Source organism: Neofelis nebulosa, chromosome 10 (assembly GCF_028018385.1).
Source record: "Neofelis nebulosa isolate mNeoNeb1 chromosome 10, mNeoNeb1.pri, whole genome shotgun sequence".
In the NCBI taxonomy this organism is placed as follows: domain Eukaryota; kingdom Metazoa; phylum Chordata; class Mammalia; order Carnivora; family Felidae; genus Neofelis; species Neofelis nebulosa.
Window position 1 is genome coordinate 9,713,152 of NC_080791.1, and position 27,800 is coordinate 9,740,951.

Sequence of the window (27,800 nt, forward strand, 5' to 3'; positions counted from 1 at the left end):
GCAGCACCAGCCACAGGTCCCACAGCCGGAAGAGCATCCACGAGAAGCTACATCCCACCCAGAAGAAGGCCTGTGTCATCCACCTACAACTTTCAGGCCAAGCCCCTGGACAGAGGGGCAGACGGCCCCAAGCTCCAGCAGTGGGGATGGTGCCAGGAAGAGGCCAGAGCTCCAGTCTCTGCTGTGCGTCCTCCACGCCCAGGCCTCCGGCAACCTCTCCGGGCCTCTTCCCTCCAGGCATCCAGAGCTGAGCTCCTGAGATGGCCCAGGAGGCCCCCAGGCAGCTCTCGGGCAGGGGGGAATGAGGACAGAACAGGCAGGAGGTTGGCCCCAAGAGCCCAGACGACTGAGCTGCCCGGTGGCCCCACCTCAGGCTAGCCGGAGCTGCCCAGTTAGAGCACGGAAGACAGGCCAGAGGCCAGAGGTCCTCGGGGCCCAGATGACGCGAAGTCTGGGGGAAATCAGCAAAGCTGGAAAAACCACAAGTGGAAACAAGAGCGGAAGGAGAAAGGGGTGCAGGAGGAGGGATCTGTGCCAGACGGACTGCTGGACCGAGGGGAGCGGAGGAAGAGGAGGATTCGGCACGTCGGCGCCCGCAACCATTATCTACGGATGCCTCCCTGGATTTGAGTCTCCAAACCCGGCCGCGTGGAGACCGAATGTCCCTCACAGCTGCTCCTTCCTGCAATAACAAGACTGACATCACTGTTGTCAGGGAAATGGTGTTTTGATTAAAATCATGTGATGGCTACTTTGTGATTCAATAAACAAATCCTGTGTTAACCCTCGCCTGACGGAGGGCAGCCCCATCACCACAGGGCAACCGCAGGGCGACCGCAGAGCGTCCTGGAGGGAAGCCCTGCCCGGCAGGAGGGGGACGGCCCGGCCGCCGCCACTGCCACGACGACCAGGCAGCTGAGCGCACCTGGGGTGGGCCGGGAGCTCAAGGCGGCCACACTGTTCCCCGGCGGGTCCCACACGGAGGGCACGGGTGACGTCCAGCACAGACATCTGCTCTGCAGGCGCAGAGCCGAGCGGGCACCCTGCGACCAGAGGAACCGAAACGGCTCTGGCCTCGGGCTCCCCTTCCCCGGCCCAGGCGGCAGGGATGCCCCACGGCTCCCGCCAGGCCCCAAGGCCGACCAGGGCGGCCAGCGGCACGGACGGCGAGGGAGGGGTTAAGAACAATTTCTGGCTTGCGTTGGATGACTTCCTGGATCACTCACTTGGCTGCCGGCCCCTGACACGCAGGGCTCTGCCTGGCAACACTCAGTTCCTTCCATCTCACCCTCAGGTCATTTTCCTTCAGAGAAACGAAGGCAGGGAAGGCAGGGGGTATTTCTGGGTTCAGTGATCTGCAGCCTCAGCAGCCTCCAATGCCAGGAGACCCCGAAGTAGACAAGACGTGGGGGGAGGCTCACAACCCGCCGACAAACGGAGCCAACGGCACCGCCCGTTTAGGGCCGTGAAGACCAAAGGAGAGTCCGCACAGTTCGCGAGGCCCGAAGTTCAAGGAACGACAGCTAACGCGGCCATCGCGGGGCTGCTGACTTAGCCGAGCAGGTCGGCCACGGCGAGGTCGCCTCCAGCGTCCCACGCTCGGGTCAGACGTGCGCGCTGCATTTATTTAGTGGCACGGCCAGTTGCCCCTGACTTTGTAGGAAAACACCTAACACCTTTCTTCCCAAGCAAGGCTGCGGCGTAGGCCTGAAAATATGTGACTCAGTCCTGCCCCTTCAGTGAAGGCATCTTCCCAAAGGCCAAGTTCCGTGAGACACAAAGGGCCGAGCATTCAGGCGCATGTCGGGGCCCCGCGGCCGGCCGCAGCTGTGAGCGACAATGTCCCCCAGCGCAGCCCAGGGTGCAGCCACCAGCACAACAGCTTGGCGGGGCGGGGGGGGGGGGGGGGGGGGGGGGGGGGTGCTGCCCGAACCGGGCATGCCTGGCAGCTCCAGCCCACAGGCAATGGAGAACACTCTACGGTGAAGGACCGCAGTTCGGGGCCTGGACAACAGGACCAAATTCTCGTGGCCTCAGTCTACTTAGAACGAGAGAGAAGCCAGGGAGATTCGGAAGGCAAGCTTTCCACGTCAGAATGTTCCCCAAGCAAACCCACCACAGCAGGCATGAGGAGGCCGACGTCTGCCCAATCCACCACACACAGCCCGAGCTCAAGAGCGGCCCGACACACGGCGTGGGCACCGCGCGGATCCACTTACACGCAGGGTTTCCCCTAAATCCAGTGTGAGTGTAGTTCCCTTTCTTAGGGTTTTAATACGCGTTCTCCTCTCTAGCAGACCTGGCTGTAAGAAATAATACACATAACGTACAAAATATGTGTTCGTCGACTGCTGGTGTCGTCGGCAAGGCTTCCGGTCAACAGAAGGCTACCAGTAGCTACGTTTGGGGGGTCCAAAGTTCTATGTGGAGTTTCAACTGTGCAGGGCCGGGGGGGCGGGGTCAGCACCCCAACCCCTGTTGTTCCAAGTCAGCTGCATTTGTGAGCCATACACCACGCTCCCAACAAAAAGCCCCAGGGCAGGCGCTGGCACCAGCTTCGATTAATGAGCAGTTACTCTCAAGTTGAAAATTCCCGTATACCTCCCCTAGACAGACATCAAACGGGGCTTGGGGCCCCGACACAGGGCAAGTGACAGAAATGGTGCTTCCCTTGAATGGAGAGAACCGCCTGAGAGGAGCCGTAGCAAGTGAGAATGGCCACCAGTCTCTGAGGGGAGTGGGAACAACCCGCATCTCCAGAGGCGACTCCACCAACCACCCCGTCCTCTGTGTGAGCCTTGCTGCCCACACAGCAGGGAGGGCGGCCGGGAGGCCTGTGGCCACAGGAGCCCCAGAGCTCTGGAGAGCCCACCCCGCCCCTCAGAAGGAAGGACAAGGAGGAGGGCAACAGGCTTTAAAACCACACTCCGTTGGCCTGAAAAATCAGTCTCCTGAAGAGAATTAAAGGTACCACTCTGCTGCAGCAGAGGCCCCCCTGCTGCAGCACCACGCCACGCTGGCCACCCTGCACGCGTACCTGCAGCCCAGGTGTCCGTGGCGCTTACCTTTCCTGGGTCCTCTTCGGGCCCTCTGGCCCTCAGGAAGTGGTTCTTGTCGGCCCCAGGAACGCTGGGCTCCTCACTGTCCTTCGCAGGGAAATCTGGCTTCCTCAGCCTCTGGGCCACCACTGGAGACACAGACGGCAGTCCCGTAACCGGCCCTGGGCCCCGCCGGCCAGCACCTCCCAGCCAGGACCCCCCCCCCACCCCCCCGCCCCCAGCTGCCCCAGCACTGCTACAACCCCGGGGACCCGGGCCCAGGAAGCACCGCAGAACCTCACTGAAGGTGCCCATCCCTCAAGGGCCACCGAGCGCCACCCCCACAGGGTCTTAGGGTGCCAGCTGGGTGCCCCCCCACACGGCGGTCACTGCCTGCAGAGCCCCGGCCGGACAGAAAAGACCAGACTCCTCTCAGAACTGGGAGGGTCAGCTTCAGGGACCTGGAGAAGGGAAGGAGTCGGCTTCACTACCCAGCGAGTCAACTCCGTCCTCCAGAAGACTGCCGTCTCAACCGAACATTATGTAGTTTCCTGGAATCAGGAGGCTCATGGAGGCGAACGGGGAATAGTGGGACCACTGTAGGTATAAAAAGGTCCGGCGCCACAGGAGTGACCGGGAGAGAAGGGCAAGGCCCTAGATGGCGGCGGTGACACAAATCCCAGGGAGACAATCCCACACCGGCGCAGAAGCACTTCATCCTCAAACTGAGGCGGCGGCTCCTGCTCTCTGGGCTCCAGGCAGAGCGGATGGAGGCGGCTTCAAGAGAAGAGCACGGGGCGGGGGACCAGAGCGTCACAAGCTCAGTACAAGGCAAGAAGGCGGGCCGCGCACCCAGCGAGTTTGGCGGCCCTGCCCCGCCGTCCCTGGGGGCCACCGGCACGTGAGTGCTCCAGGAAAGCATCGACTTTCCACTCCGCGGCCACACGGTGACGGGTAATGCCGCACCGAGGACGCACCGCTGTGGCTCCCCTCTGCGTCAGGAATGACACGTCCGTTTCCCCCAAAGGTCTGAGTGAGCACCCCAGAGGCCTGGACCAGACAGCTCAAAGGTCGGGCCGCTGTGCTGATCAGGACGAGCCGTCCAGCAAAGACCCCGGGGCCCTGCAGCCCAGTGGCCAAGCTGTGGCACCTCCATGAGCCAAGGGCCATCACTGCAACAAGCCCTTGTCAAAAACCACACACTGAGCTGTTTGTTCTCATAAAACAGGACGTGTCTTCAGGTTGCTGTCTTCACAGCAGCGCAGGGAAAAAGGATCTGGCCTCTTGATCCTGTGACGGGGAAGCCACACAAACGTGGGAAGAAACACACAGATGAATCCCGTGGTTGAGGGGACGGCTATGCTGGCTTAGGCCTGTTCTGTCTCTGCTCCACTCTCCTCCCTGACTGAACGGATGCCAAGGGGGCAGGACAAGAACTACGCTCCTCCCCGGCAACGTACACTGGGGGCCATCACGCAAACCCCAGCGGGGCCGCTGCCAAAGCGGGGCCTGAGGAAGGGGGGCCCAACCCTCGTGTAAGAGTGGTACAGTCCTTCCTGGGCCAGCGGGAGGAGACGCAGTCTGGTACCTTCGACAACATGTTCTTCGCACGCAACACATCAGAGGACAGGTTTTAGAAATTCATTCAACATGTTTTTATTGAGCACCTTCTATGTAGGCCAGACACTGATCTAGGTGCTGGCGATACAGGAGAAGACAAAAAAATAGACAAAAATCCCTGCCTTTCCAGAGCTTCTGGAGCTGACATTCTAATGAAATCAAGATAAGAAAAGTAATCCATGGCCAATATGACCAGTTATGAGCCAGAGAACAGCTCCCCTGAGTAACAGAAGGGATTCCCTATCGCTTAATCAGAAAGTCAATCAAGTCCCTACGGGGTCACCCAAAATGACAGAGCCCTGCTTAGCTCCCAGACCCATGCTTGAGAAATCAAGGGCTTCTGTCTCCTCTTGACCACAGTCTTGGAGGGAGAGGCCAGTGCTCAGGGCTCCCCAGGAGTACATTTAAAGTCTAAAAGGCATTTAAAAGTCTGTCCCCAAACCAATGGCATTCCTAACCAAAGAGTAAAGCAATAGCTGTGTGACTTTGTTTCAAGAATCAAGAATCGAGACAACAGCCTCTCAAATATGCAATTCACCAAGTGGAACACAGCCTGCAGAGAACAAAAAGAACCATCAAACTAAAATTAAAGTGTTTACAGCATAACAGTAAAGACATTAAAATGAGAATGCAGGAAAATTTTTTGCATAGCAATAGATTTAATCCTTGGCCCAAAAAGTAATAAAACAGAAACTTCCTAGAAGGCAGCTGGCAGTTTCAAATGCAGGCCGATACTGTCTGAGTCAGGTTCTGTTTATCTAACGTATGACAAACCTGGAAGCATTTGGTCCAACTTGGTTTTTTACATAATAGTTTCATGTGCAGACCTTTATAGTAAGTCTTCACCTTCACGGAGCAGGACAGGGCTCGCTGGGTTTACACAAGGTTGAGTGAAAGAAAATTCAAAAACCCAAACGGAAACAAGCAAACCACACAGCAACATACGAGGAGCAAAACATAAGCTACAATGAAGCGTCATTAATTAAAATTATTAGGACAAGGCGAGTTTGAAATCTCGAAGAATAAGTATCAATATTCTCGGTGAAATACATAAATATTTCAGGGACATAGAGTAAAATGAATACATCTAAAAAAAAGGTGTAACCCGTAACGATCCTCATGGAAGTTTTTTTAATAAAGCTGAAGAGTGATCAGTAATTGGCATATCAACTGGATATCAATTGGATAAAGGGGGCTTTTTAAAGAGAGCTTTTTAAAAAGATTTAAGTAGTTCAGATACAATGGGTTTCCTGACATAGTATTAATTTGCTCCAGCAAACCCTTCGGCTTAGCTCATTACCTTAAATTCCAGGAGAAATTAACGAGGTTTTACCGTAAAGTACAAACACAAACATTTCAAACGGTAAGTCTCCAGCGTCACCCACACCAAGACGTTAGGAAGGAAGCTTGTTGGTAGCTACCGGCGGCACAAGGCAGTGGGGACCAGATGTCAGCAGAGCTGAAAGCGGAGCCAGCTAGAGAGCAGGAATCCCTCCCAGAAGCCGACCAGCAGACACACAAAGGGCAATCTTACAACGAAGCAGTAAAACGACTGCTTGTTAGGAGGCACTAAGTTTTAAGCTTCTGGTGGAGAGACCAGGAAAGGAGGTGGGGGGAGGGAGCGAAGGAGCGGTGTTTGAATACTGTTGCCATGGTGAGCCACTGAAATTCAGTCAGCTTCCAACACCAGGCTAGCAGCAAGTGGCATCTGTGTTTCAGGTTTCCGAAGGACATGATTACAGCAAAAATCAAGCAAATAAACCCCAAGACAACCTCTACGTGAACCCTGAGCTTCCACACTCCCCTTTCATGGGAGACACTAACGCAGACCATCGGTATCCAGGAATATGTGGCTTTCACTAGGTGACATCTCAGTGTAGCTCCCAAACAGAGTGTTTATAAAATAAGGTATTCCAAATCACGTACATTTAACTTGGGAATCATGGAGGGAGACACACACAGATACATGTAAACATCAAGAGAATCACTCCACTCCCTGTCTGGGTCCAAACCCATCCAGTCGTGGTTGGAGACAGTAAGTGGCCGGGGCCTGACCAAACAAACAGCAAGTGTGCAGGAGCCCCGACGGTGCCGGATAATCATTAGGAGGCAATCAAGAAATGACCGACCAAGGGTCAGGAACTGGTCACAAACAAGAAGAATGCGTTAAATGTAATTATCCCAAAAGTGAAGAGACAGACAATCCCATTTCGTCTTCAGAAAGAATCAAGTCACTGAAATTTGATCTCTTGTAAGTTGTTGCCATTTGCTTGGATGAAGTCTTGAAGGTTTTCCACTCTGTCTCCACCCAGCATAAGAACACATTGACTAGAAATCTGTGATAAGAATTTAGTAAAGTCTTTTCCCTCCTGATCCTCATTATGCCAATGCAAGCACTGGAAAATTCCAAACAGAATCAAGTTAGTGGCACAGAAAGTTCATGAACTATCTATGTGAATGTTCACTATGCCAACAATGACCCAAAAGCATGACATGGTTAACTTCTCACCGTGGTCAGTTTCTTTACTCTGCCAGGCTCATCAAGTTAAACTTTAAAACCATTATAATCCAGACAACAAACTGTTCTTACCAGTGAGAATCCTAGTCCGCCCAGCCCGATCCCTGGGACTAAGAAAATGGCCTGCTCAGCAGTGGGCCAAAAAGGTTCTACAGGGGCCAGGGGCGAGGCGTTGTAGACGCTCTCGGCCCTCCGCTCCCCTTCACCATGGCCTGCCCACCTCGCTCATGCCCACCCCGACAGCCAAAGCCCGAGGTGCAAGACGGAAACAGAAAGGCCTACCACTTATAGCTTCCTGTGCGAAGTACTTGACATCCACGTCTTCATCCTGGCCCAACTTCTGCAGTACTGGCTTCACTTCCTCCCGCAAAGCACTGAAATCCAACAGGATTGTCTGTGAAAGGCAGTCCTCTGAGCCACATAAAGGCTCTAGGATATACACGTTCTATGGTAATTTTGAAAGTTTAAAATTTTTAAAAAGTTAATTCTTTAGGCAATTTCTGGATACTAACTAGGTAATCGCAAAAATCCTCAATAGCTTCAGACAACGATCTGCTGTTGCAATCAATAGCATACAAAATCATACAGTAGCTTCATTGTAGAAGTCGGAGTGAACACTTCAGACACGGTTGTTAAATGATCATCTTTACACAAACCCCTATTTCAGGTAAAGGGAAAATCAGTGACCTTAATTTTTGCTCTAACTCCCCAGAAGAGGGTAAAAATTTAAATCTACTTCTTAAACCAGAGTAATACTCAAGTCTTACTCAGTGTTCAGAACTGGTCCAATTTTCTGAAGAGATTTGGCTACATTGAAACGGACGTTCGCCACTTGGTCTCCTGCCATTTTCAGTACAACGGGCAGCATGTGCTTCGTGGTTATTTCCTGACCGCAGGCTTCAGACAGCGCCTAGAAAAAGAATTAAGAGAGCGCACTTAAAACACTTTCTCATGTATTTAAATATCCCCAAATCCACGACAACAAATTAACGTTTAATGAGAAAGTAACTGACCTGCAGGAAAAGGTTTCTCGTTTGCACCTCCGAATGCGGGATACAAAGGAGCATTGGAAAACTCAGTTAAACCGGAATTCCCGGCTGACCGCACTCCTGCACATTTTACCATGAATTTAAAAACGGATGTTTTCTCTCGTCAACCGTCCAAGTTAATCGGTATAAGAAACAGATTATTCAGAATTCTGAACGACAGCCCCAAAAACCTGCTTACCGCCTTAGCTTAGCAATAATCCTGTGGAAGACTCACGTTAATGCAGAATAAGGTGGTCATCCTGTGCAAGTAATTGGGATCGTTCGCCATGACTAACACTCTGGGAACGATGGTGTTCTGGGCCCACTCTGTTCCGAACTTCTGAACGAGCTTCATGAGGTTGTTGGTGGCGGCTTCGCGGATAGCATACACTGGCAGCAGAGGCGCAGAGCACACGGTCACGAAACTTAAGTCAGGAGCACAGCCCCGTTCGCTCACATCGTCAGCCAAGGGGACCAAAAACCAAACCCTCCCAACACTCCTGATTTAGTTGTACTACACTGGCAAACATGCTCAGACGTGACTCATGATATACTGACTTGGTCTTATCATAGTTTACAGATGTGCCCTATGTCCAAGACAAAGGAGGTAGGGAGCTCGTTCTAGTGCCTACTATGTGCCAGGTGATCCGGAAAGAAAACAGAGGCTCCCTCCCCTCAAAGATCACGTGCTCTATCAGACACGTAAGCTAACGCAGGCCGACAAGTCACGTGGTGGAAGACGGACCCTGACGAAGAATGAAAGCGTGTAGCAAAGGTCCCGAGGGCTGTACCAGAGTGGAGAGAAAAAAGAACAGGGAGGTCTGGGAAGCTTCAGGGAAGTGACGACTTGCTCTGGACCTCAAAGACTGAGGAGGATTTGTGTAAGTAGAGAGAGGAGGGAGGAATTCCTGGTGGGCACAAATGGACCCAGGGTACAAAGGAGACTAACAGCACTCAGCAAGCCATCAGGTCGAAGAGTCAGGGGGGACCCGGAACACACAGCACCTGGAGAGCTAAATTTAGACCCTGTAAGAAAAACGCTGAGTTTTTAAGGCAAAGTTGTAACCTGATGACCAATGTGGTATTTAAGCAAGATTATTCCAGCAGCGACAACAACAGCTGGGGAGACAAAGCCAGCAAGGAGGTCGCTTAGAGGCCAGTGTGGTCCCCTGCATGACAGCAAATGAAAACCTCCGACGACCTGCCTCTCTGCCCTTAAAATGTTGATGGTGCGACAGCATGTCAACATCTTCTGTGAATGACCGCCCGCTTTAACGTCTAAGAATTCCCTGTAAGATCATTTATCAAGGACATCGTCAATCTAGATGATCAGGCCTGAGCTACTACCTCCTCAACAACTCGCTGCTGCGCACAGCACTGACCAAAATCAGGCCTGGTGCGACCGCATTTCGCAGGTCCCGGAGGACGCCACGCTGGGGCTCAGATAACGAGTCCAGGGCAGGGGGCACGCACTCCTTATTCTACTTCTTTCCCTAGGCAGGCCTAACCCTCCTGGGTAATGGGACAGGCAAGGGTAGCCATCCAAGCCACAGCCCCAGCCCTGGAAGATTTATGTGAGGCTTCTGGACAGAAAACACCCAACTCTTCCCAGTGAGCAGATCCTCAGGCAGTGCCAACTGAGGCCAACAGGAAGGACCGCGCAGCCAAGAAAGTACATAATTTATTACCAATATGAAACCTGACCAAGGTCTATGGGAGAAGCAACCTGTCAGTGACAGCCAGAAGCATTCGTGGAGCGCACTCAAGCCGACTTTTCTACCCGCGCCCCAAGACCCCAATTCCCTCCACATTCAGAGCCTTCGCGTTTCGCACAACCCCTTCCCCATCTCCCCCGCTACGGTGGAACCACCAAGAGCATCTGTGTCTTGTCTGATTCTGTTGTTTAATTTGCTCAACATCCTTCTCGTCATCACGCCATTAGCATAGGACGGGACCTCGCGCCGGAGTAAGCAGAGACGGCGCACACACTCGGCCTGGGCCCTGACCTCAGCTGTACTCAACGGGACCTGGCAGACGCCCGCTATGGTCCTGGCTCCTCTGAATTTTGTGCCAAAAGAACGCAAACCATTCCAGAGTTCTGCCAGTTGGCTCTCCTTGTTTCGTCTCTCTCCCCTTCCCCTCAAGGGTCCCTCTGAATGCCTAACACCCTCCATGTGCTCACTCTGATGCCTGCCCCCTTCTCCTGTAAGAAATCCATTCCCCTTCTAGATCCCTCCCCCTGATCAATACTGTCCACTCAACCTCAGAAAAAGTGATGACCCTTTCTCCTTTATACTACTCTGGACTTTCACAATATTCTTGCAGTAGTTTAGTAAGCAGGAAAAAAGCTTCAAAAATTTAACTGAACAGTGATCACTACATAGCAGTTAGTCTAAAATGCAGAACAAAACCAAACAACAAAATCCCATGTGATTAATTACATACAGAACAACTACAGAGCTGACATTTCATTGATTCAAAGAACGCTTACAATGCCTTAAGTTTAGCATGCTAGCGTGCCGCTGCAGAAAAAAGGGCCAAGGGTCCCTCTTACTCCCCAACTGGGAGGGAAAAAATCTGAGCACTGAGAAAAGAATAACTGACTTGCACAGACAGTACAATCTTACATGGAAAGGATGTCAGGAATTCAATTCTCTGTGGAACATCAGGACTTTAAAAGTTCCTCAGAATTGGGGCACCTGGGTGGCTCAGTCAGTTAAGCATCTGACTTTGGCTCATGTCATGATCTGGCGGTTCGTGGGTTCGAGCCCCGCCTCGGGCTCTGTGCTGACAGCTTAGAGCCTAGAGCCTGCTTCAGATCCTGTCTCTCCCTCTCTCTGCCCCTCCCCTGCTGGCACTGTGTCTCTCTCTCTCCCCCTCTCTCTAAAAAATAAACAGTAAAAATAATTTAAAAAAACAAGTTCCTCAGAATTTAGAATGCAAGCTTTCAAAAAAAAGTACCGAATGACCTGCTGGGATGTGTCTTTCCACTAACATTAAGTATCTATGAGAAATAAACATTTTCTTTCAAAAAGGAGAAAAATTTCTTTCCTACGATTTATCAAGCTTAAGTTTCATTTAAAAAGAAAAAAATAGGGGCGCCTGGGTGGCTCAGTTGGTTAAGCCGCCGACTTCGGCCCAGGTCATGATCTCGCGGTCCGTGAGTTCAAGCCCCGTGTCAGGCTCTGTGCTAACAGCTCAGAGCCTGGAGCCTGGTTCAGATTCTGTGTCTCCCTCTCTCTGACCCTCCCCCGTTCATGCTTTGTCTCTCTCTGTCTCAAAATCAATAAACGCTAAAAAAATAAATAAATAAAAGAAAAGAAAAAGAAAAAGAAAAAAATAAATTGGCCATAAAAAGGTAACCTTAGAGGACAAGAAAATAGTCTTCACATTTAGGTTGAAAACGCTAAAATTACTTGTATATGCTTTCACAAGATCTGCACATTTCCTTCACACCCTCCTCTTCACTCTCTTAGCTATTTAACCTCCCACATGACCGAAACATGCCCTTAGAGCAACCCCTTCCACATACAAGTGGACACAAGCTTCCCCCTCCTTCCAAATACCCAGGCAGAAGCACTGCAGATGAGCAGACATCCTGAGTACATACAGGACATATAAGATGCTATGGTACTGAAACAAGATGCCTATCATATCCACCAAAATATGCAACCAAAGTTTCTTATTTTATAAGCCCCCAGGGCCCTCATATGAACAGGTGTCAGGCCACACTGAAGCTGCCAGGCCTGGACATGTGGCCTAGCTGTGAATCTCATGGGTACAGAGGGCACCCCTCCCCCGCATCGCTGCCTAGCAGACCAGAGGAGATACATGCACCTGAGACCTTAGCAAAGAGTCAACGTGTAAGGTGGTTTCACAGAAAACATCCACTGCCTTGATACTTTGATAGCTTTCAGTGAGTTTGTGGCGCTGAGAAGAAAAGGATTCTGTGATTGCTGAATGATGTTATAAATACACAGAGAAGATAAGTTATTTCAAAACCTATTCTCTAAAACAGGTGCTCCATCTGACCTGCCTGAGCTCGAGGCATCACCAGCTGCCAGGGAACAATAAGCCTACCTCTCATCAAAAGCAGAAATCCGGGTGCCCCCCCTCCCCCGCCCCAAGTCACAGCTGATGTCTTCCCCTCCGAGACCCCGCCCCTGAATACCTCCTTCCCTACGTCACCTCAAAGAAGCCAAGCAGCCACTTCTACCCCCTGGGCCTTTCATCAGATTCCAATCCCTACCCCACCCGAAAACTAGAGTACCATGTTCGACCAAAGGCCCTTGGGACAAGGAAGGAGTGTAGGGTTAAAAAAGATAGTTTGAAAATAACATAACAGAATGGCTACGAAACAGGGCAGAGATTGTTTAATGAAGAAAATAAAATTTAAGAGAAAAAGAAACTGGCAGAAAATAAAAACGTCAAGCTCGTGTTCAAGGGGAGCTAACTAGACTCTAACTGAAGCCTTTCTTCGTCCCTACAAAGGTAAGGCTAAATGTCTGATCAGATTAGGATTCCTTTCAAAAAAGGAAACCTATGAACAAAATGGATGTACACAAACACACAGGCCTTCCATAGTAATCTGTGTTTAACTTACTCACCATGGTCCACAAGCCAGGCCATACATAAGGAATTCAGCTTTTCGTCAAAGAACTCCACACCCTATAGATACAAAAGATTCCATTAATATGTATCTCCAAAGTTCAGAAATCAAGATGGTCTATTTACATTACATCAAAATGACCCAAAAGCTAAAAAAAAACAAAAAAAAACAAAAAAAAACAAAAAAAACAAAAACAGGTTTCCAAATAAGCTGAATACATGAACCAGCCAGAAAAAAATAGCATGGAATGTGATTTACAAATTCTGAGACTATCTTATTAGACAACAGTCATAAAGAAAGAAACCGTACATGAGATGGCCCAAGCCCTGCTAGGTGGGAGAGAAGAGGGTAGCCAGGAGCCAGACCCGACACTGCAGACGTGCTGGAAAAACGCATCGTGGACGGAGTGCCGAGCAGCATCTAGATCACTTGTGAAAAATGAGCTACCCACGAAAATACCTGTCCATAATAACAGTTCTCATTTTTTTCCTTCCTGGTTGATATAATAAATCCTTAAGATGAAGAAACTGACATCGACAAATAGCTTCCCAATTAAAGAAAGAATTTCTGGGATGATGGGAGAAAGCACAAGAGGGAGAAGGGAGCAGGCACAGGACTCCAGGGGAAGTGGCCCCAGCACAGAGTCACAGGTGGAACCACCCCGGCCGTCCCAATTCTGTTCTCCCTGGCAACGGGCGGTCACTCCAGCACGGGCGGACTGACACACGCCCAGCCCTGTGGGGCTCTGCGGCATGTGCGACAGTGCCAGGTGACATCTGCTTTCCTAGTGCCTCCTTTGTGGGGTCTGCATGTTTACAGGTTTTTTAATTTCTCTGGCGGCTAAGAAGTTACTGACCAGTGACTGTGTACTTTAAATAAAGACAGTGAATATAAAATTGCAGTGCTTTGAAAATGGTGACTGAATAAAAGAGCTTTATGATCACAGACTGTGAACAGGTGTTAGCATACACTTCGATTACCATGCCAGCTTTCAAAGACAACCTCTTCACTCCAGGTAATGGATTTTTCTTGGATCTTAACTACCGTGGCTTAACTTTACATTCACCATGGTCCACAAGCCAGGCCACATATAAAGCCTTGGAAGAATTTTACAAATTGACTACGTGATATAAAAATCTTTACACGTAAGGTGATAAGTAACAAGGCAACATGATACTAACAAGAAGCTGAAGACGTGGACAGCGCTCCCAACTGCTGCACGTCTCCCCCGCCAGACAGGTATGAGTCCGCCAAACTCACCACCACCCGCCCTGTTTCCAGACTCCTGCACCACAGAGCTACCCACCTTTGCCAGCTGCACAGGTCTGAAGGGAGCAGAGGTTAAAAGAAACATCACCCCCACCCCCCCTTCTGGACAGTACTTTCAGTCTTCAGCAGTTACGCACTGCCGCTTTCTACTCTGGACAGGTGACCCATGACAGTCACCAGTGAAGAAGAGAAGATGACCCTCAGCAGCACGTGGGAGTCACAGGAAAAACAGATGACAACATGACTTCACCTGACCCTATTTAGCTATACACAGATACCTCTGGCATCCATCCTGAAGAACGAGACACTTCAAATTTTTTAAAATATATGATGCCACAGACATGCACAGGGTGCGCTTTGTAAACTAAATATGCCAAAATCAGTAATATACATCCAAGGGTCTAAGAAAAGAGAAATTACATCCCACCTGCTGTGATCTGACAGTAATGGAAGTCTGGGGGAGAGGGGGACACAAAATGCAGCAATGTTAGCTGCAAGTGGACAGGTATTAGTAGCTTTCTCAAAAAACATTCAGGTATTCGTTCATTCGACATTCTACAAGTACTTACGTGCTTAACTGCTGCCAGACACTGGCGGGCTCTGGAAGAAGAACACTGAACACAGTCGCTGCCCTAAAAGTGATCACTTGTCCATCTCCCCAGCTAAATTTTTTTTAAGAGACAGCAAGTGTGGGGAGGGAGAGGGGGAAGGAGAGGGAGAGGGAGAGTGAGGGGGAGGGAAAGGGGGAGGGGGAGGGAATCCCAAGTGGGCTCCACCATCAATGCAGAGCCGGATGTGGGACTCAGTCCTGCAACCCGGCAACCCTGGGATCATGACCTGAGCCGAAATGACGAGTCGGACACTCAACTGACTGAGCCACCCAGGCGCCTCTGAAATTTTAATTACTATGATTATCAGAGTAAAACTAACCATGTAACATAAACAGCGATAATGTGGTCTCTGTCCAAAATACTAACACTATAAACATCATATTCCTTCCCTATATGATGATTCCTCAACTCCCTGTATCCAGAACGTAGGAAAAGTGGTAACCAGGGACATTTTGCTCAGAATATGGGCAAACAGGGAAGCTGCCCAGAGCAAAAATCAAAGCTGACGTATCTTGAAACCACACTCCCTTTTCTTCTCAGTTAAGAATTCCTTCAGACATGGAGACACTAAATACCATGCTCTCTTATACATACCAAAACGACATTCTTCTATGGCTTTGCTATTAGGTGGTGAGGAGGTGAAAGGCATTTCTGTAATACCTTCTTGTTAGAAGTTAATGCACTACAGAAGATCAAAACCATCCTCTGGGCAACCAGGTCAGACTTTCATGCATCTAAATGAACATTATCAGATAAGCTGTGTGGGGCTCCTATGAGCCACAGCGACTGTGCCCGACGATCTGATGCTACCCATCATTTGGTGAGCCAAGGTACTCACCAGCTGGCCCGCCAGCAGTGGCATATACTCAATGATGGCCAGCCGGACCCTCCACTTGGCATCTTCAGCCAGCTCCACTATGGCAGGAAGGAGAGACTGAGAGAGCTGACGGATCCCAATCACTTCATTTACACAATCCAAGTTAGAGATGATATTCAAACGAACTTCCGGACACTGCAAGAACACATATGAGCATCAAGGTCTCTGCCAACGTTCTCCTACTATCATGATGAGGTTAACAACTGCCAAACATTTTTTTTTAAATAAGAAAGCATTGACTCGGGTGAAAAAAAAGTACAGCCTTAAAACAAATACTCACTACTCAATTCAAAGCACATAAATGTAACTGATATCTACCAGAACTTTCAATGAAAAGTCTATAGAACAATAAAAAGCATAGGCTCTAGAATCAAATTACACTGATTCCAATCCCAGATTTGCCACTGCCAAGACTTTGGGTGAATTATTTATCTCTCTGGCTCAGTTTCCTCATCTATAAAATGGGGATAATAATGAGATGGGCTTCATAAGATTGTTTTGAGGATTAAACATAACCATACATGCAAAGCATTTATGATCACGCCTAACTGACTGGAATCGTCAATAGATTTTATAGCTATCATTAGAATTTTGATACTATAATATTTAACTTAAAGCATTTAAAATGAAGAAACATTGGCTTTAAAGAGATGACATCAGTGGATATCAGCAGGAATCAGGCAGAGAGGACATAAAAACGTTTTCAGGTCTGTATCAATGGCTCCTTGTGCTCATTTTCTGCAGAATTTGGAACTCCAAACCCAAACACAGGAATTGTCACTGGTTTAAAATAAGCTACCTTTTTTTATCCCTTCATCCCTGTTTCAGGTTCTATTTTAGTGCAACCCCAAACCAAAACCAAACAAATCACTGACTATCAAAGGCAACAGAGTTTTTAGACGGACTCACCTCATCCTTTAACTGAGCTAAAAAAAGAGGTAGAAGGTGTTCAATGGTATTCTCTTTTCCCAAAACGGTAGACAATCCCATAATTACAGATGCTAGAGCCGATTTGACATGTTGATTTGTATCAGATACTAATTCCTAAAATAAAATCAAAATTAAAAGCCTTCTTTTGTGGCAAGATGACAGAGACTTCCATACCATCTCCCAAGGAATCTAGAGACAGCACTATTTCAATATTCACTGGCTGATACACTTCTTCAGATCATCTGTGTAACAACACAAACCTATGCACCAAAGAGCATTTTACAATTCCCAACACAATAAAGAACAATGTCACATTAACATAACTGTCCCAATTATTCCCTATCCACCTTTACACTCAAAAAAGCTTTAAGGTCTATGTTTTTTTTTCTTTTTTAATTTATTCATTTATTTTTGAGAGAGAGAGAGTGAGAGAGACACAGAGCACACACGTGGGTGCACGAGCAGGGGAGGGGCAGAGAGAGAGAGAGAGAGAGAATCCCAAGTAGGCTCTGCACTGTCAGCACAGAGCCCAATGCAGGGCTCAAACTCGTGAACCATGAGATCATGACCTGAGCTGAAACCAAGAGTCAGCAGTAACTGACTGGACCACCCAGGTGCCCCTCAAAAAGCTTTAAGGTAAAACAAAGAAAGAGAAAAATGGAGGTAAAGTCTGCCTTGTATCATACAGGGCAGAGTGAAACAAAAAATAACCTAGTTAGGTTTACCTTTATATAGGGGAGAATCTGACTCATAATTATGGTCTCTCTACCTTCAGTGGGTAAGTTCTCACAGAGTTCTAAAAGAGATAAATAGAAAACAATAATGCTTACATACAGCCATTTACAAGATGCCAGGTTTACCAAGAGGTGCAAATTAAATCAAATCATATGTTTAAGCTAATAAGGGAAAAGAGGTCTTATTCTGAGTGTACTTTTTATCAATCTATACGCCAAATACACCAATCCTAAAAAGCATCTTTTTGACAGGAACAAGATACAATGGTTATTTGGTTTTAAATATAAATAGAGCAGCTCTGTCTCACAGTGTGGCATTTCCACACACCGAAATCATCTCTTACTCAAAGACACATCCCACAATAACAAACATACAAAATTCACTGACATTTAAAAAATACACCAAAAATGAAGCCTATGTCCTGAGACATCAATTGAACGCCTTAACCTTTTACTTTGTGGGCAGCAGCTGCTCGGACTTCAGCTTCACAGTCTTTGAGCAGGTTCTGAAAGGCGGGGATGAGGTCATTTAGGGTGATCTTAGGACCCACAGCTTTCTGGAGCTATAAAAAAAATTGTACATGTTTTAATGCACGCTAACAAGTTTAACATGAACAAAACAAAACCAGTATAATCTTCCAGTATATTCTTGCTACAGGCATTCCCATTCAGAAGAATTCATTCAGAAACTTCTGGTACACAACAAAAAAGAGGTTTTGTTTTTTTTGTCTTAGTACTTAAAAGATGTCACTATAATAACCTTACCTCTGAAAACTTGTCAGCTACCATATAGCGAACCCTCCAAGATTTATCTTCCGCTGCTTGCCGGAGCGTGGGCATCACCAGAGCCTCAAGGTCCTCCTGGGACAGCAACTGGGCGATACTGACACAAGCTTCCACAGCTAAGAGACGCACTGAATCCTAAAGGAATACAACTTCTTTCTGTTAGTCAGATGGTATCTACCGAGAGCCACAGGGCAGTACGCGTGGTACAAGGCAGTGCTGTGGGTTTCATTTAAAAGAAGAAAAAAAAAAAAAGGGCATCTGGGTGGCTCAGTGAGTTAAGGGGCTGACCTCGGCTCAGGTCATGATCTCACAGTTTGTGAGTTCGAGCCCCCCGTAGGGCTCTGTGTTGACAGTTGGGAACCTGGAGCCTGCTTCAGATTCTGTGTCTCCCTCTCTTTCTGCCCCTCCTCTGCTCACACTCTGTCTCTCTCCGTCTCTCAAAAATAAATGAACTCTAAAAAAAATGGAATGGAAAGAGAAAAAAAAAAAAAACCACTGCATACAGCTTCATGTCTTCCTTCCTTCCTTCCTTCCTTCCTTCCTTCCTTCCTTCCTTCCTTCCTTCCTTCCTTCCTTTCATACAGCTGATCCCTTTGCCTGGAACAGTGTATCAAAATCCATAAAGGGAGGGGCGCCTGGGTGGCTCAGTCGGTTAAGCGTCCGACTTCAGCTCAGGTCACGATATCGCAGTCCATGAGTTTGAGCCCCGCGTCAGGCTCTGGGCTGATGGCCCAGAGCCTGGAGCCTGCTTCCGATTCTGTGTCTCCCTCTCTCTCTGCTCCTCCCCCGTTCATGCTCTGTCTCTCTCTGTCTCAAAAATAAATAAGCGTTAAAAAAAAAAAAAAAAAAAATCCATAAAGGGAGAAACAACCTTGCTCTAGGAGGGCCTGGGTGCCTCAGTCAGTTGAGCGCCTGACTTCATTTGGCTCAGGTCATGATTTCATGGTTCATGAGTTAAAGCCCCACATATGTGGCTCTCTGCTATCAGCACGGAGCCCACTTTGGATCCTCTGTCTCTCTCCCTCTGCCCCTCCCCAGCTCATTCTGTCTCTCAAAAATAAATAAACATTTAAAAACAAAAACAAAAACAAAATACCTTGTTGTAGACTGAACAGTAATTTCCTTGGCTAGAGTGCAGAGCTTTTATTAAGGAAAACAAATGAAAATGTAAAAATTAAATAAAAAAAGAGAACATTATAATGATGTCTTCAAGGCCTCCTCTAATAAGTTGTTGAAGGACAAAAATGAAAACTACTTGAACAAGCTGTTTAACAGATCAGAACAAAAACAAAAGAGTAAGGCTAGGGGAAACACTTAGGAAGCTCAGTTTTTAAAACACTCAGTTTGGGGTGACAGTAATGGTTTGGGCATGAGATGATGACTTGGAAAGAAACACACAAAAAATAAAAGAGTTAGTAATAAAAAAACAACAACAACACTGGATTTAAATGTTGAGAATCAGGGGCAGAATAACTTTGAGGTAACCAAGCCTAGAAAAAAGAGGCCAAAAACTTTAGAAAACTGTGAGATTAATGACCTCAGCTCCCCAAATGTAAACTGCCAAATGCCAATGTGATACCTATGTGTCTTTTGACCGAGTGGAAACACGCAATTAGACACATCAATGAGAAATCAGGAATTGAGATTACAGACTTGGAAATCTTAACAAATAGAAACTAAAAATATGTAAAAACATAAGCACCCAGGAGGAACCAAAACTCTGAACACCATGTGTGCATATGCTATTACATATTTCACAAATATTACACATCATACTTTTCAAAATATTACAAATTTTAAAAATCGTCGATGAACAATAATTTACTGTATCCCCAAGATACTCGCTCCTCTACCCACAAGGAAACCAGCTAAAAAAAGGCAGAACTAGGTTCCTGGTAGTGGCTATACAAGGAATTTTGAATCCAAAAACAATGCTCTATCAAGGGACTACTATCATCTCTGGAAATATTTACCAATAAATATTTGTTAAATTCATCAATGACTTTTCTCCCCAATACCTGCTCCTCTTCCCAGCCTCTTCTCTGTCTCAGCAATGACACCACCATCCACCCGGTTTGGGCTAAAGCCAAAGGTCAGGGTCTCCTTGACTGCTCTTTCCCCTCTTCCCATAGTCCCAGTGACTGTGCCTCTAAACCTGTCTCCAGATTCTCTCCACCTTCACTATGCCACCTTAGTTCACCATCCTGCCTTGCCTACCTTACGGCAGACGTCTCCTAACTGGTCTTCCTGCTTCTAAACCCCACCCCCACCCCCTTACAATTCAGCTTTCACCCAGAAGCCAGAATGCCGGGATGTTCTTTTTAAAAGGTACATTACACCAAGTCACACCACCTCTGCTTACAATCTAGGTGTATTCTCACTGCACCTAGGAAAAAACTTCAAACTCCATACCCTGACTTAGAGGGCCTCCATGATCTGGCCTCGGCCTATCTTCTCCGGAAGACCTTACCAGAGTCCCTGTCACCCGCTTTGTTCCAACCTGACGGCCTTTACGCTAGGTGGCTTCTCCCGGTGGAGCTCCGGTACTCCAGGAAAGGGTATGGCTGGCATTTTTCTTTGTTTCTCAGTTTGTATCACTACTTCAGAGTCCTTCTCTGACTAACCAGTCTAGAGGAATGCCCTATAATCAGTCCCTGTTACATCACCCTACTTTATTTTCATCCTAGCATTTATCATGCTTATTGATCTGTTTATAATGGTTAAACACTGTAGCCCAGCACTGGAACAGTGCCCGATATGTAGCAGGTACTCAATAACTGTTTTTTCCAAAAATGACTAAGCCAGGAGCCCCAATTCTACCAGGGGTCAGACAGAATACACATACACATATCATACAATTAAGCACTTATTTTTTTTTCTAACGTATCACAACTAGAAATTATATGCCTCTTAACGAAGTGTACGATCCCACATATAATGTGGTCTTATCACCCCAAAAATATCAACCCTAAATCTCATCAAGCCTCTAGATCATGGATGGGGCAAACACTGGCCGAATCCAAAACTGCAGCTACTTCATGTAAATAAAGTTTTACTGCAACACCACACACATCAATTTACATATACAGCTTTTGTGCTACGAAAGCAGAGTTGAGTAGTTACAACAGAGACTGGCCCACAAGGCTGAAAATATTTACCATCTGGCCCTTTACAGGCAAAGTTTACAAACCCTCCTCCCCCACACTGCATTCAAGTTGCAGGAAATACCGAGGACAAAAGAAAATGTTAAATTATACCATGGGAAGCGTCATCAATAAAATCCCAATGAGGATTTAAACCTCTGCTGTCCGATGTAACCACCACCCACATGTGGCTCTTGAGTCCATGAAATACGCTAATGCCCATGTTCATATGGTCACTATTTTGCACGCAGTGTGTTAAATAACATAAACTATTAAAATTAACTTCCCATTTTCTAGTTTTTAAAATGTGACTACTGGAAAACTTAAAAAATTAACAGGTAACTTACACTATATTTGTTGAACAGTGTGATTTTAAACTATAATGTTCCATAAAAGTACAAAGAGAAGTAAGAGCTGGTAACCACAAAAGTTAAGAGAAAGTGTTATCTGAAGCAGGCAGGGGGTGGGTGTGTGTGGGCGAGAGCTGGGGCGGGCTTCCAGGGTGGTGGCTGTCAAAGTTCTGCCTCCTAACCTTCTTATTATTCAGAGTTGTATCTTTTGTGCTCCCCTCTATATGGTATTTCAGTTAGTTTTTTTCAATTATTTTAAGTTAAGATTTACCATCTTTCAATATGAGACTCATCGAGAGGTCCAGGTCCTCCACATGTGAAGTGATTCCAGGAAGACACCAAGCAAATTAAAACCCACACGCATTCTTCTGGGGTCCAGAAACTCTGGGGGTGGATCCTCTAGCCACAAAGAAGGCAGTTCGGCTTAGCCATGAAGGCTCTGGACTCTGAAGCCCAACTGCCTAGACTCTAACCCCATCCACACCACTGCAAACCATGCCATCCTGAAAAAGCTACTTCGACTTTCTGTGTCTGTCATTCCCTAACACGTAACATGGGCTATCTACCTCATGGGGCAACTATTACCCCAGTATTTCTTTTACGTAAAAACCCCTTAGGACAGGCTAAGAAGAATCACACACTTACTGCAGGTGCTCCTTATTGTTATTATTTCTACACCAAAAAGATCCAGATCCTTGGACTTAAAATTGCTATTGTACAAAGTCCCCCTATACAGTCCTCCAGAGAAGGGAGAGGCTCAGGCAGCCTTCCTAACACATTTGTTTATCTGAAAGTCAAAAATCCCAGGCAACATGACCCCGCTGTGACCGGCTGCAATGCGTGAAGGTGTGTTAGCCCTTAAAGCAGCTTTGGTCTTCCCTTCTTAGAGGATTCCCATCTCCTCTCTGACTCCTGTTTTAACCACTGCCAGCACAAGAGAAAATCATGGTCTGGTTAAGACAGAAATGGAAAGGCACCAAGATGGCTCATATTAAATTCTATCTAGGGGCGCCTGGGTGGCTCAGTCAGTTGAGCTTCCGACTTTGGCTCAGGTCATGATCTCATGGTCTGTGAGTTCAAGCCCCGCATCGGGCTCTGTGCTGACAGCTCGGAGCCTGGAGCCTGCTTCTCATTCTGTGTCTCCCTCTCTCTCTCTAACCCTCCCCCACTCATGTTCTGTCTCTCTCTGCCTCAAAAATAAATAAACATTAAAAAAAAAATTATCTAGCCCAAAATTAAGTATTAATTTTGCAAAAAGGATCCTAACATATAACCAAAACTCCCAAAGGAATCCTTAAAACGTTAGAGGAAAGGAAATCTATGTACCTCAGATACTAATCACTAACTTACCTGTTCGTCTGAAGCTAGGTTAGTGAACAGCGGAACAATTTCACTTTTCACACTATCTAATTCCAAAACTTTTGCAAATTCGCCCAGTTTGGAAGCGGCAGCACGTCGTACCATGGGAGTGTCATCTGAGCACAAGGAACGGAAGTGCCTAAAGCAAATGATAATGAAGGTATTTCCTGTCAAGTACCACTGAATTAAATGCCCCCAACACACACACACACACACACACACAGCCATCTTAGAGGTTTTCTTTTATGAATATCAGTGCTTAGGTAGGCTTCTAATCTAAAAGCACTCGTATATTCAATTGAATGATAAAAAGTCATGTTATCACATGTGTCCTGCTATCAGCCACTCACAGGTAACAGGGTATTGTGTAACTGTCAGCCAGAAGTTCCCCAAAACCCCAAATAACTAAAAAAAACAACGTATCTTACTGTCTAATTTCTGCTCTGACAGCATCTGAAGCCCTGGGATAGCAAACACTGAACAAGCCACACGCAGATGTGCGAGAAGTAAACCAGTCTCCATTCGCCAGACGCTTCACCAGAGGTACAAAATGGGCTTCCAGAGCATTAGGAGTGTGCTCCTGGGAGATCTGCCTCAGCGACTCCACAGCCTTGTCTCGAACCACAGTCTCTTCCACAGTTGCCAGACTTTCCAAAGGAGGCTGAATAGGCCAAAAAGGAAAAATCAGAAAAGAAAACTTACTGAATCAGGGTAGATACAGATTATCACCTTTTACAGGGACTGAAGGGAGGTGGTACATGTAACCAGAATGTTCGCTACATCACACCAAATGGTTACTTTCAGTTCACACAGTGATAACATATGGTGTGTCCAACCTGAAGACACGACTTCTGTAGGACAGCCAAGGTCTCATGTCCCAGATGGCAATTCCCAGATGGTGTCTACAAACGACACCGTGGAGACTCGACACAATATTAATATTACTGTGAGCTGAATGACTAGGTTTAAAAGATATGTAGCCAAATTCAGATAAGACCATGTTTTTCCTCAAGAGTAACTGCAAAAACATGAGCAACAGTGGGCAGCACAATTAAAGGATGACATCTCATCAGGCCACTGAGGCCACACAACCTTCGAAGAAGCAGCCCTGTCCACCAGCCCCACACCATCAACTTACCTAACATGTAAGAGGCTGAGTACGAAACCACTTTTTTCAGAAGACACTGCAGACTCTTTATGAGCCAGACAGAGAGCAGGAGTTGTGGACAGAGCAATGAAGAACACAGAGATGGTAGGAATCCCTGTTTGCAGCTTTAGAAACAGAAGAGACCAAAGGGGTTGGTCTGGAATAGGATCAGAAAGTGAACATGACCCAGCCCAGCGAAAAGCACACGAGGGCTGATTCTCTGAACCTCTTCCTTTCTGGGTCTGCATTTGGTAGAGGCGTATTCAGCATACGCCATGAGCTGCAAATGTTGAAGATAAAAATCCACAATACAGGACTCACGAAAAGACTGAAACAAAATTATGACTCAAAGAAAACAACTGTGTCTACTAATATTACGTTTCAAAAAACGTTTAATACACAAAAGTAGAAAGTACTTGGCATTCCTAAGAGGTATTCCAGAAGCCCTTTAAAAGGATACTGCTTTCTTACTTGAAAGGCCTTTCACTAGCTACATCTGCCTCCTCGGAGCTCCTCTCATACAGTATCAGTGGATCATCTCTATCACTACCATAGGATAAGGCCAAGCTCCTGAGAATCAAAGACGAGCTGTCTCTGGATTTTAACTCTGCCTAAGTCTCCAGGCCCTCTTCTACTGTTCCGCCCACCACTCCTATGTACTCCAGTCACACAACCTGTTTCGTACTTCCAAACCCGAGTCAATGAATGATTACTGCTGTATTTTAGCACTGAGGACAGAGAAAAAACAAGGCAGACAGGTTCTTCGCTCTAGTGGACTTTTATTGTAGTGCAGGAAGACAACTAACAAAGAACATAATCTTATGGTGATGAGTACCCTGTAAAGAAACAGAATAGGATGATGTGATAAGGGGTGACTAGGAGGCAATTTCAGGCTGGGTGTTCAGGAAAGGCCTCTTTGAGAAGATGCACTGAGGTTGATATCTGAATGACAAGGACGCAGCCACCAGAAGCTCAAGAGAACATTAGAGGGGACAACATAGGGCAATAATCTTAGGGTAATAATAAGCTTGGTTTATTCAAAGGACAGAAAGAAGATCCCTGTAAACAGAATGAGGTTATCAAGAAGGAACACAGGAGATACATTCAGAGATAGCTTGTAACTTAGCTTACAAAACCTAAGATAGGAATTTGGATTTTCTCTATTTTTAAGTTTATTCATTTATTTTGAGAGAGAGAGAATGAAGAGGGGAGGGGCAGAGAGAGAGGGAAAGAGAATCGCAAGCAGGCTCCGAGCTGTCAGTGCAGAGCCTGATGCGGGGCTCAATCTCATGAACCATGAGACCGTGACCTGAGCCAAAATCAAGAGTTGGTCACTTAAGCAACTGAGCCACACAGGTGCCCTGGAATCTGGATTTTCTAAGAGCTGTGGCAGGAAGTAACCCATGTGCCAGGTGAACAGTGGACTACAGGGAAGGGTGGGAGGCAGGAGTGGAGAACAACTGGTCAGGATGTTACTGCAGTAATCTAGCGGAAAGACTGTGACGTCTGGAAAGACGAGGACAGATGAGCTAGGTAGTAGTGGGGAAGAAGGAAAGTGAACTGATTTGGAACGCATTTGGAATCTACCGGAATTACTAACAGATCCAATCTGGGAAATGAGTGAAAGAAATTTTCAAGAATGTCTTCTAGGTTTTGGTTTGTGCAAATGGGAGGACAATGATGCCATTTACTGAGATGGGACCACTAAATGACAGGCATATTTGGGGGAGAAAATGGAGTTCCGTTTCAGGCATGTTAACATTTTTTTTTTTAAGTAGGCTCCATGCCCAGCAGGGAACCCAACTCAGGGCTTGGACTCACGAACCTGAGATTAAGACCTGAGCTACGATCAAGAGTTGGATGCTTAACCAAATGAACCACCCAGGCATGTTAAATCTGAAATGCCTGTTTGATATCCAAGAGGAAAAGCCACAGGCAGATAATGTAGAGAGATACAAGCAGGTATCTCTATCGATGTATCTGGAATTCTATGGAAAGGTCAGATGTAGAAAGAAAAATCACAGATCAACATCATATAGACAGTATTTGAGCCATGAGGCATATATGTCTATCTTGTCCAAATGCTGTCATCCTTCAAAACCTAATTCAGACATCATCCCCCAAGAGGTTTTCTCTCATCACCCTGGATGAATCCCTTTCTCCTTTCTGCTATTCAGGTACCTCTTATGTGCTCCCATTCTTCCATTTAACACTGTACGGTAATTATCTGTCGATACCTAAGGCAGAGACCTCATCCCATTCACGCTGGCCTTCTTCACAGCAACACTGTAACTTCAGGGCCTGATATAGCAGGTGGTCAGTAAATGTCAACCAAATTGAGCTGAACTCATCAAATCCACAGAGTAAATCAGAAGCAAACCACAGGCTTACAATCAAAGACAAAAAGCTAATAAACATTTCCAGGGCACCTGACTGGTTCAGTCTATAGAGCATACAGTTCTTGATCTCAGGGCTGTTAAGTTCAAACTCCACCCTGGAAATAGGGATTACTTACAGAAATAAGAGCTTTAAAAAAAAAGAAAAGAAAAGAAAAGAAAAAGCTAATAAACATTTCCAAATTTATGACACTGCTAGATGAGAATTAAGATCTCTAATTTCAGGGGGTGGGGAGAAGACCCATAAAAATAATCGAACCCTTTTTCTCCCAACTGGCAAGTTCACACAAAGTTCTGATGCTCGCAGTCAGAAAAAGGGTTGAATCTGAAGCGCCTACATTATCTGTCCTCTCAACAGCCAACACTGAGGCTATCTACAAAAAAAAGCCCTGCATTAAAAATGTAGTGTTCCTATCGACAAATACTGTATGGTTTATACAGGTTAAGTTATGGAAGAATGAATGGTAGGCAAAATATACTCACCAGCAGACAGTGGGCAAAGTCAGGACCTCCCACCAGGCCAGTGAAATTTCCCAGTTGCTCAGCAAGAGCTAACAGTACCTCATCTTCATCATAAATCGTATCTGGAAATGACAACGACCAGGTACTCATCAACAAAGAGAGCAGGCCCGGAGCTGGACACTCACAGAGAACTAGGAATAGACTCGATATTTAGCTAGAGGGGCCCGTCACAATCCTAACAGCATTCCAGATCTGTATGACACAATGAATTAGAAGTTGATAACCCCGTATCAATGACTTTCCCATGAGCTCTACAGTTAACTGAATACATCTGGCCCCATTATGCTATGCCCTGTCTTGTTTCCTCAGAGTGCATCAGGCTCAGCTTAGTACTCAATAGTGTGGGTAACACTTTCTAAAAAAAGAGTCAAAGTCTTGAAAGCCACTGGAAAATTTGAAAGCCACGGAAAATGGAAATGGCCATGCCTCTCTTCAAACAAAAAATTCATATACCTGTAAGGAATGGCAGCAGTTCTGTTCGTGTCCTTTCTACTCCAAGTGCCAGAGCAATTGTGGATAACTTCTTAATACTGTTAAGGCGGAGCTTTAAAAATACAAAGTACAAAGAATAAACAGTTGTGATTTAGACCAAAACAAGAATACTACAAACAAGTGAGACAACGACACACACTGAGAAAGAGGCAAACCTTCAACTTGGGTTTGATTCTATGAGGAACCTCAGAAGCAGTGGAACATGCCTTCATTTTAACCAAACGAAGATTTTTTTAAGAGCCACACTCATAGGGCCCGTTAGAAAAAGAAAATACCACATACAGGAAGGGAGACAATTTCAAAATGAGAGCACATTGGCACTAGTGAAGCAGGTGAAATGGTTGAAGACAACCCTTGCCTCTCCAAAGAAA

The 27,800-nt window shown here is 46.7% G+C and overlaps 1 protein-coding gene across 6 annotated transcripts in view; it reads right to left on the reverse strand.

The window, feature by feature from the left end:
- PPP2R1B (protein phosphatase 2 scaffold subunit Abeta) overlaps nt 1–27,800 on the reverse strand; it is a 33,283-nt gene that overhangs the window by 4,828 nt on the left and 655 nt on the right. For 3 of the 6 annotated variants that reach the window (XM_058690220.1, XM_058690222.1, XM_058690221.1), the window contains exons 2-15: nt 27,391–27,481; nt 26,899–26,999; nt 23,301–23,533; nt 22,864–23,011; nt 18,000–18,155; nt 17,683–17,797; nt 17,226–17,296; nt 16,480–16,614; nt 15,532–15,705; nt 12,812–12,872; nt 8,440–8,594; nt 7,944–8,086; nt 7,459–7,550; nt 3,066–3,187 (exon numbers count right to left, since the gene is read on the reverse strand). In XM_058690220.1, coding sequence (XP_058546203.1) covers nt 3,066–3,187; nt 7,459–7,550; nt 7,944–8,086; nt 8,440–8,594; nt 12,812–12,872; nt 15,532–15,705; nt 16,480–16,614; nt 17,226–17,296; nt 17,683–17,797; nt 18,000–18,155; nt 22,864–23,011; nt 23,301–23,533; nt 26,899–26,999; nt 27,391–27,481 — 1,797 coding nt within the window. Of the gene's footprint in view, nt 1–3,065; nt 3,188–4,678; nt 7,055–7,458; nt 7,551–7,943; nt 8,087–8,439; nt 8,595–12,811; nt 12,873–15,531; nt 15,706–16,479; nt 16,615–17,225; nt 17,297–17,682; nt 17,798–17,999; nt 18,156–22,863; nt 23,012–23,300; nt 23,534–26,898; nt 27,000–27,390; nt 27,482–27,800 lie in introns of those variants that run through there. The other 3 variants (XM_058690225.1, XM_058690224.1, XM_058690226.1) reach the window with 2 other exon arrangements.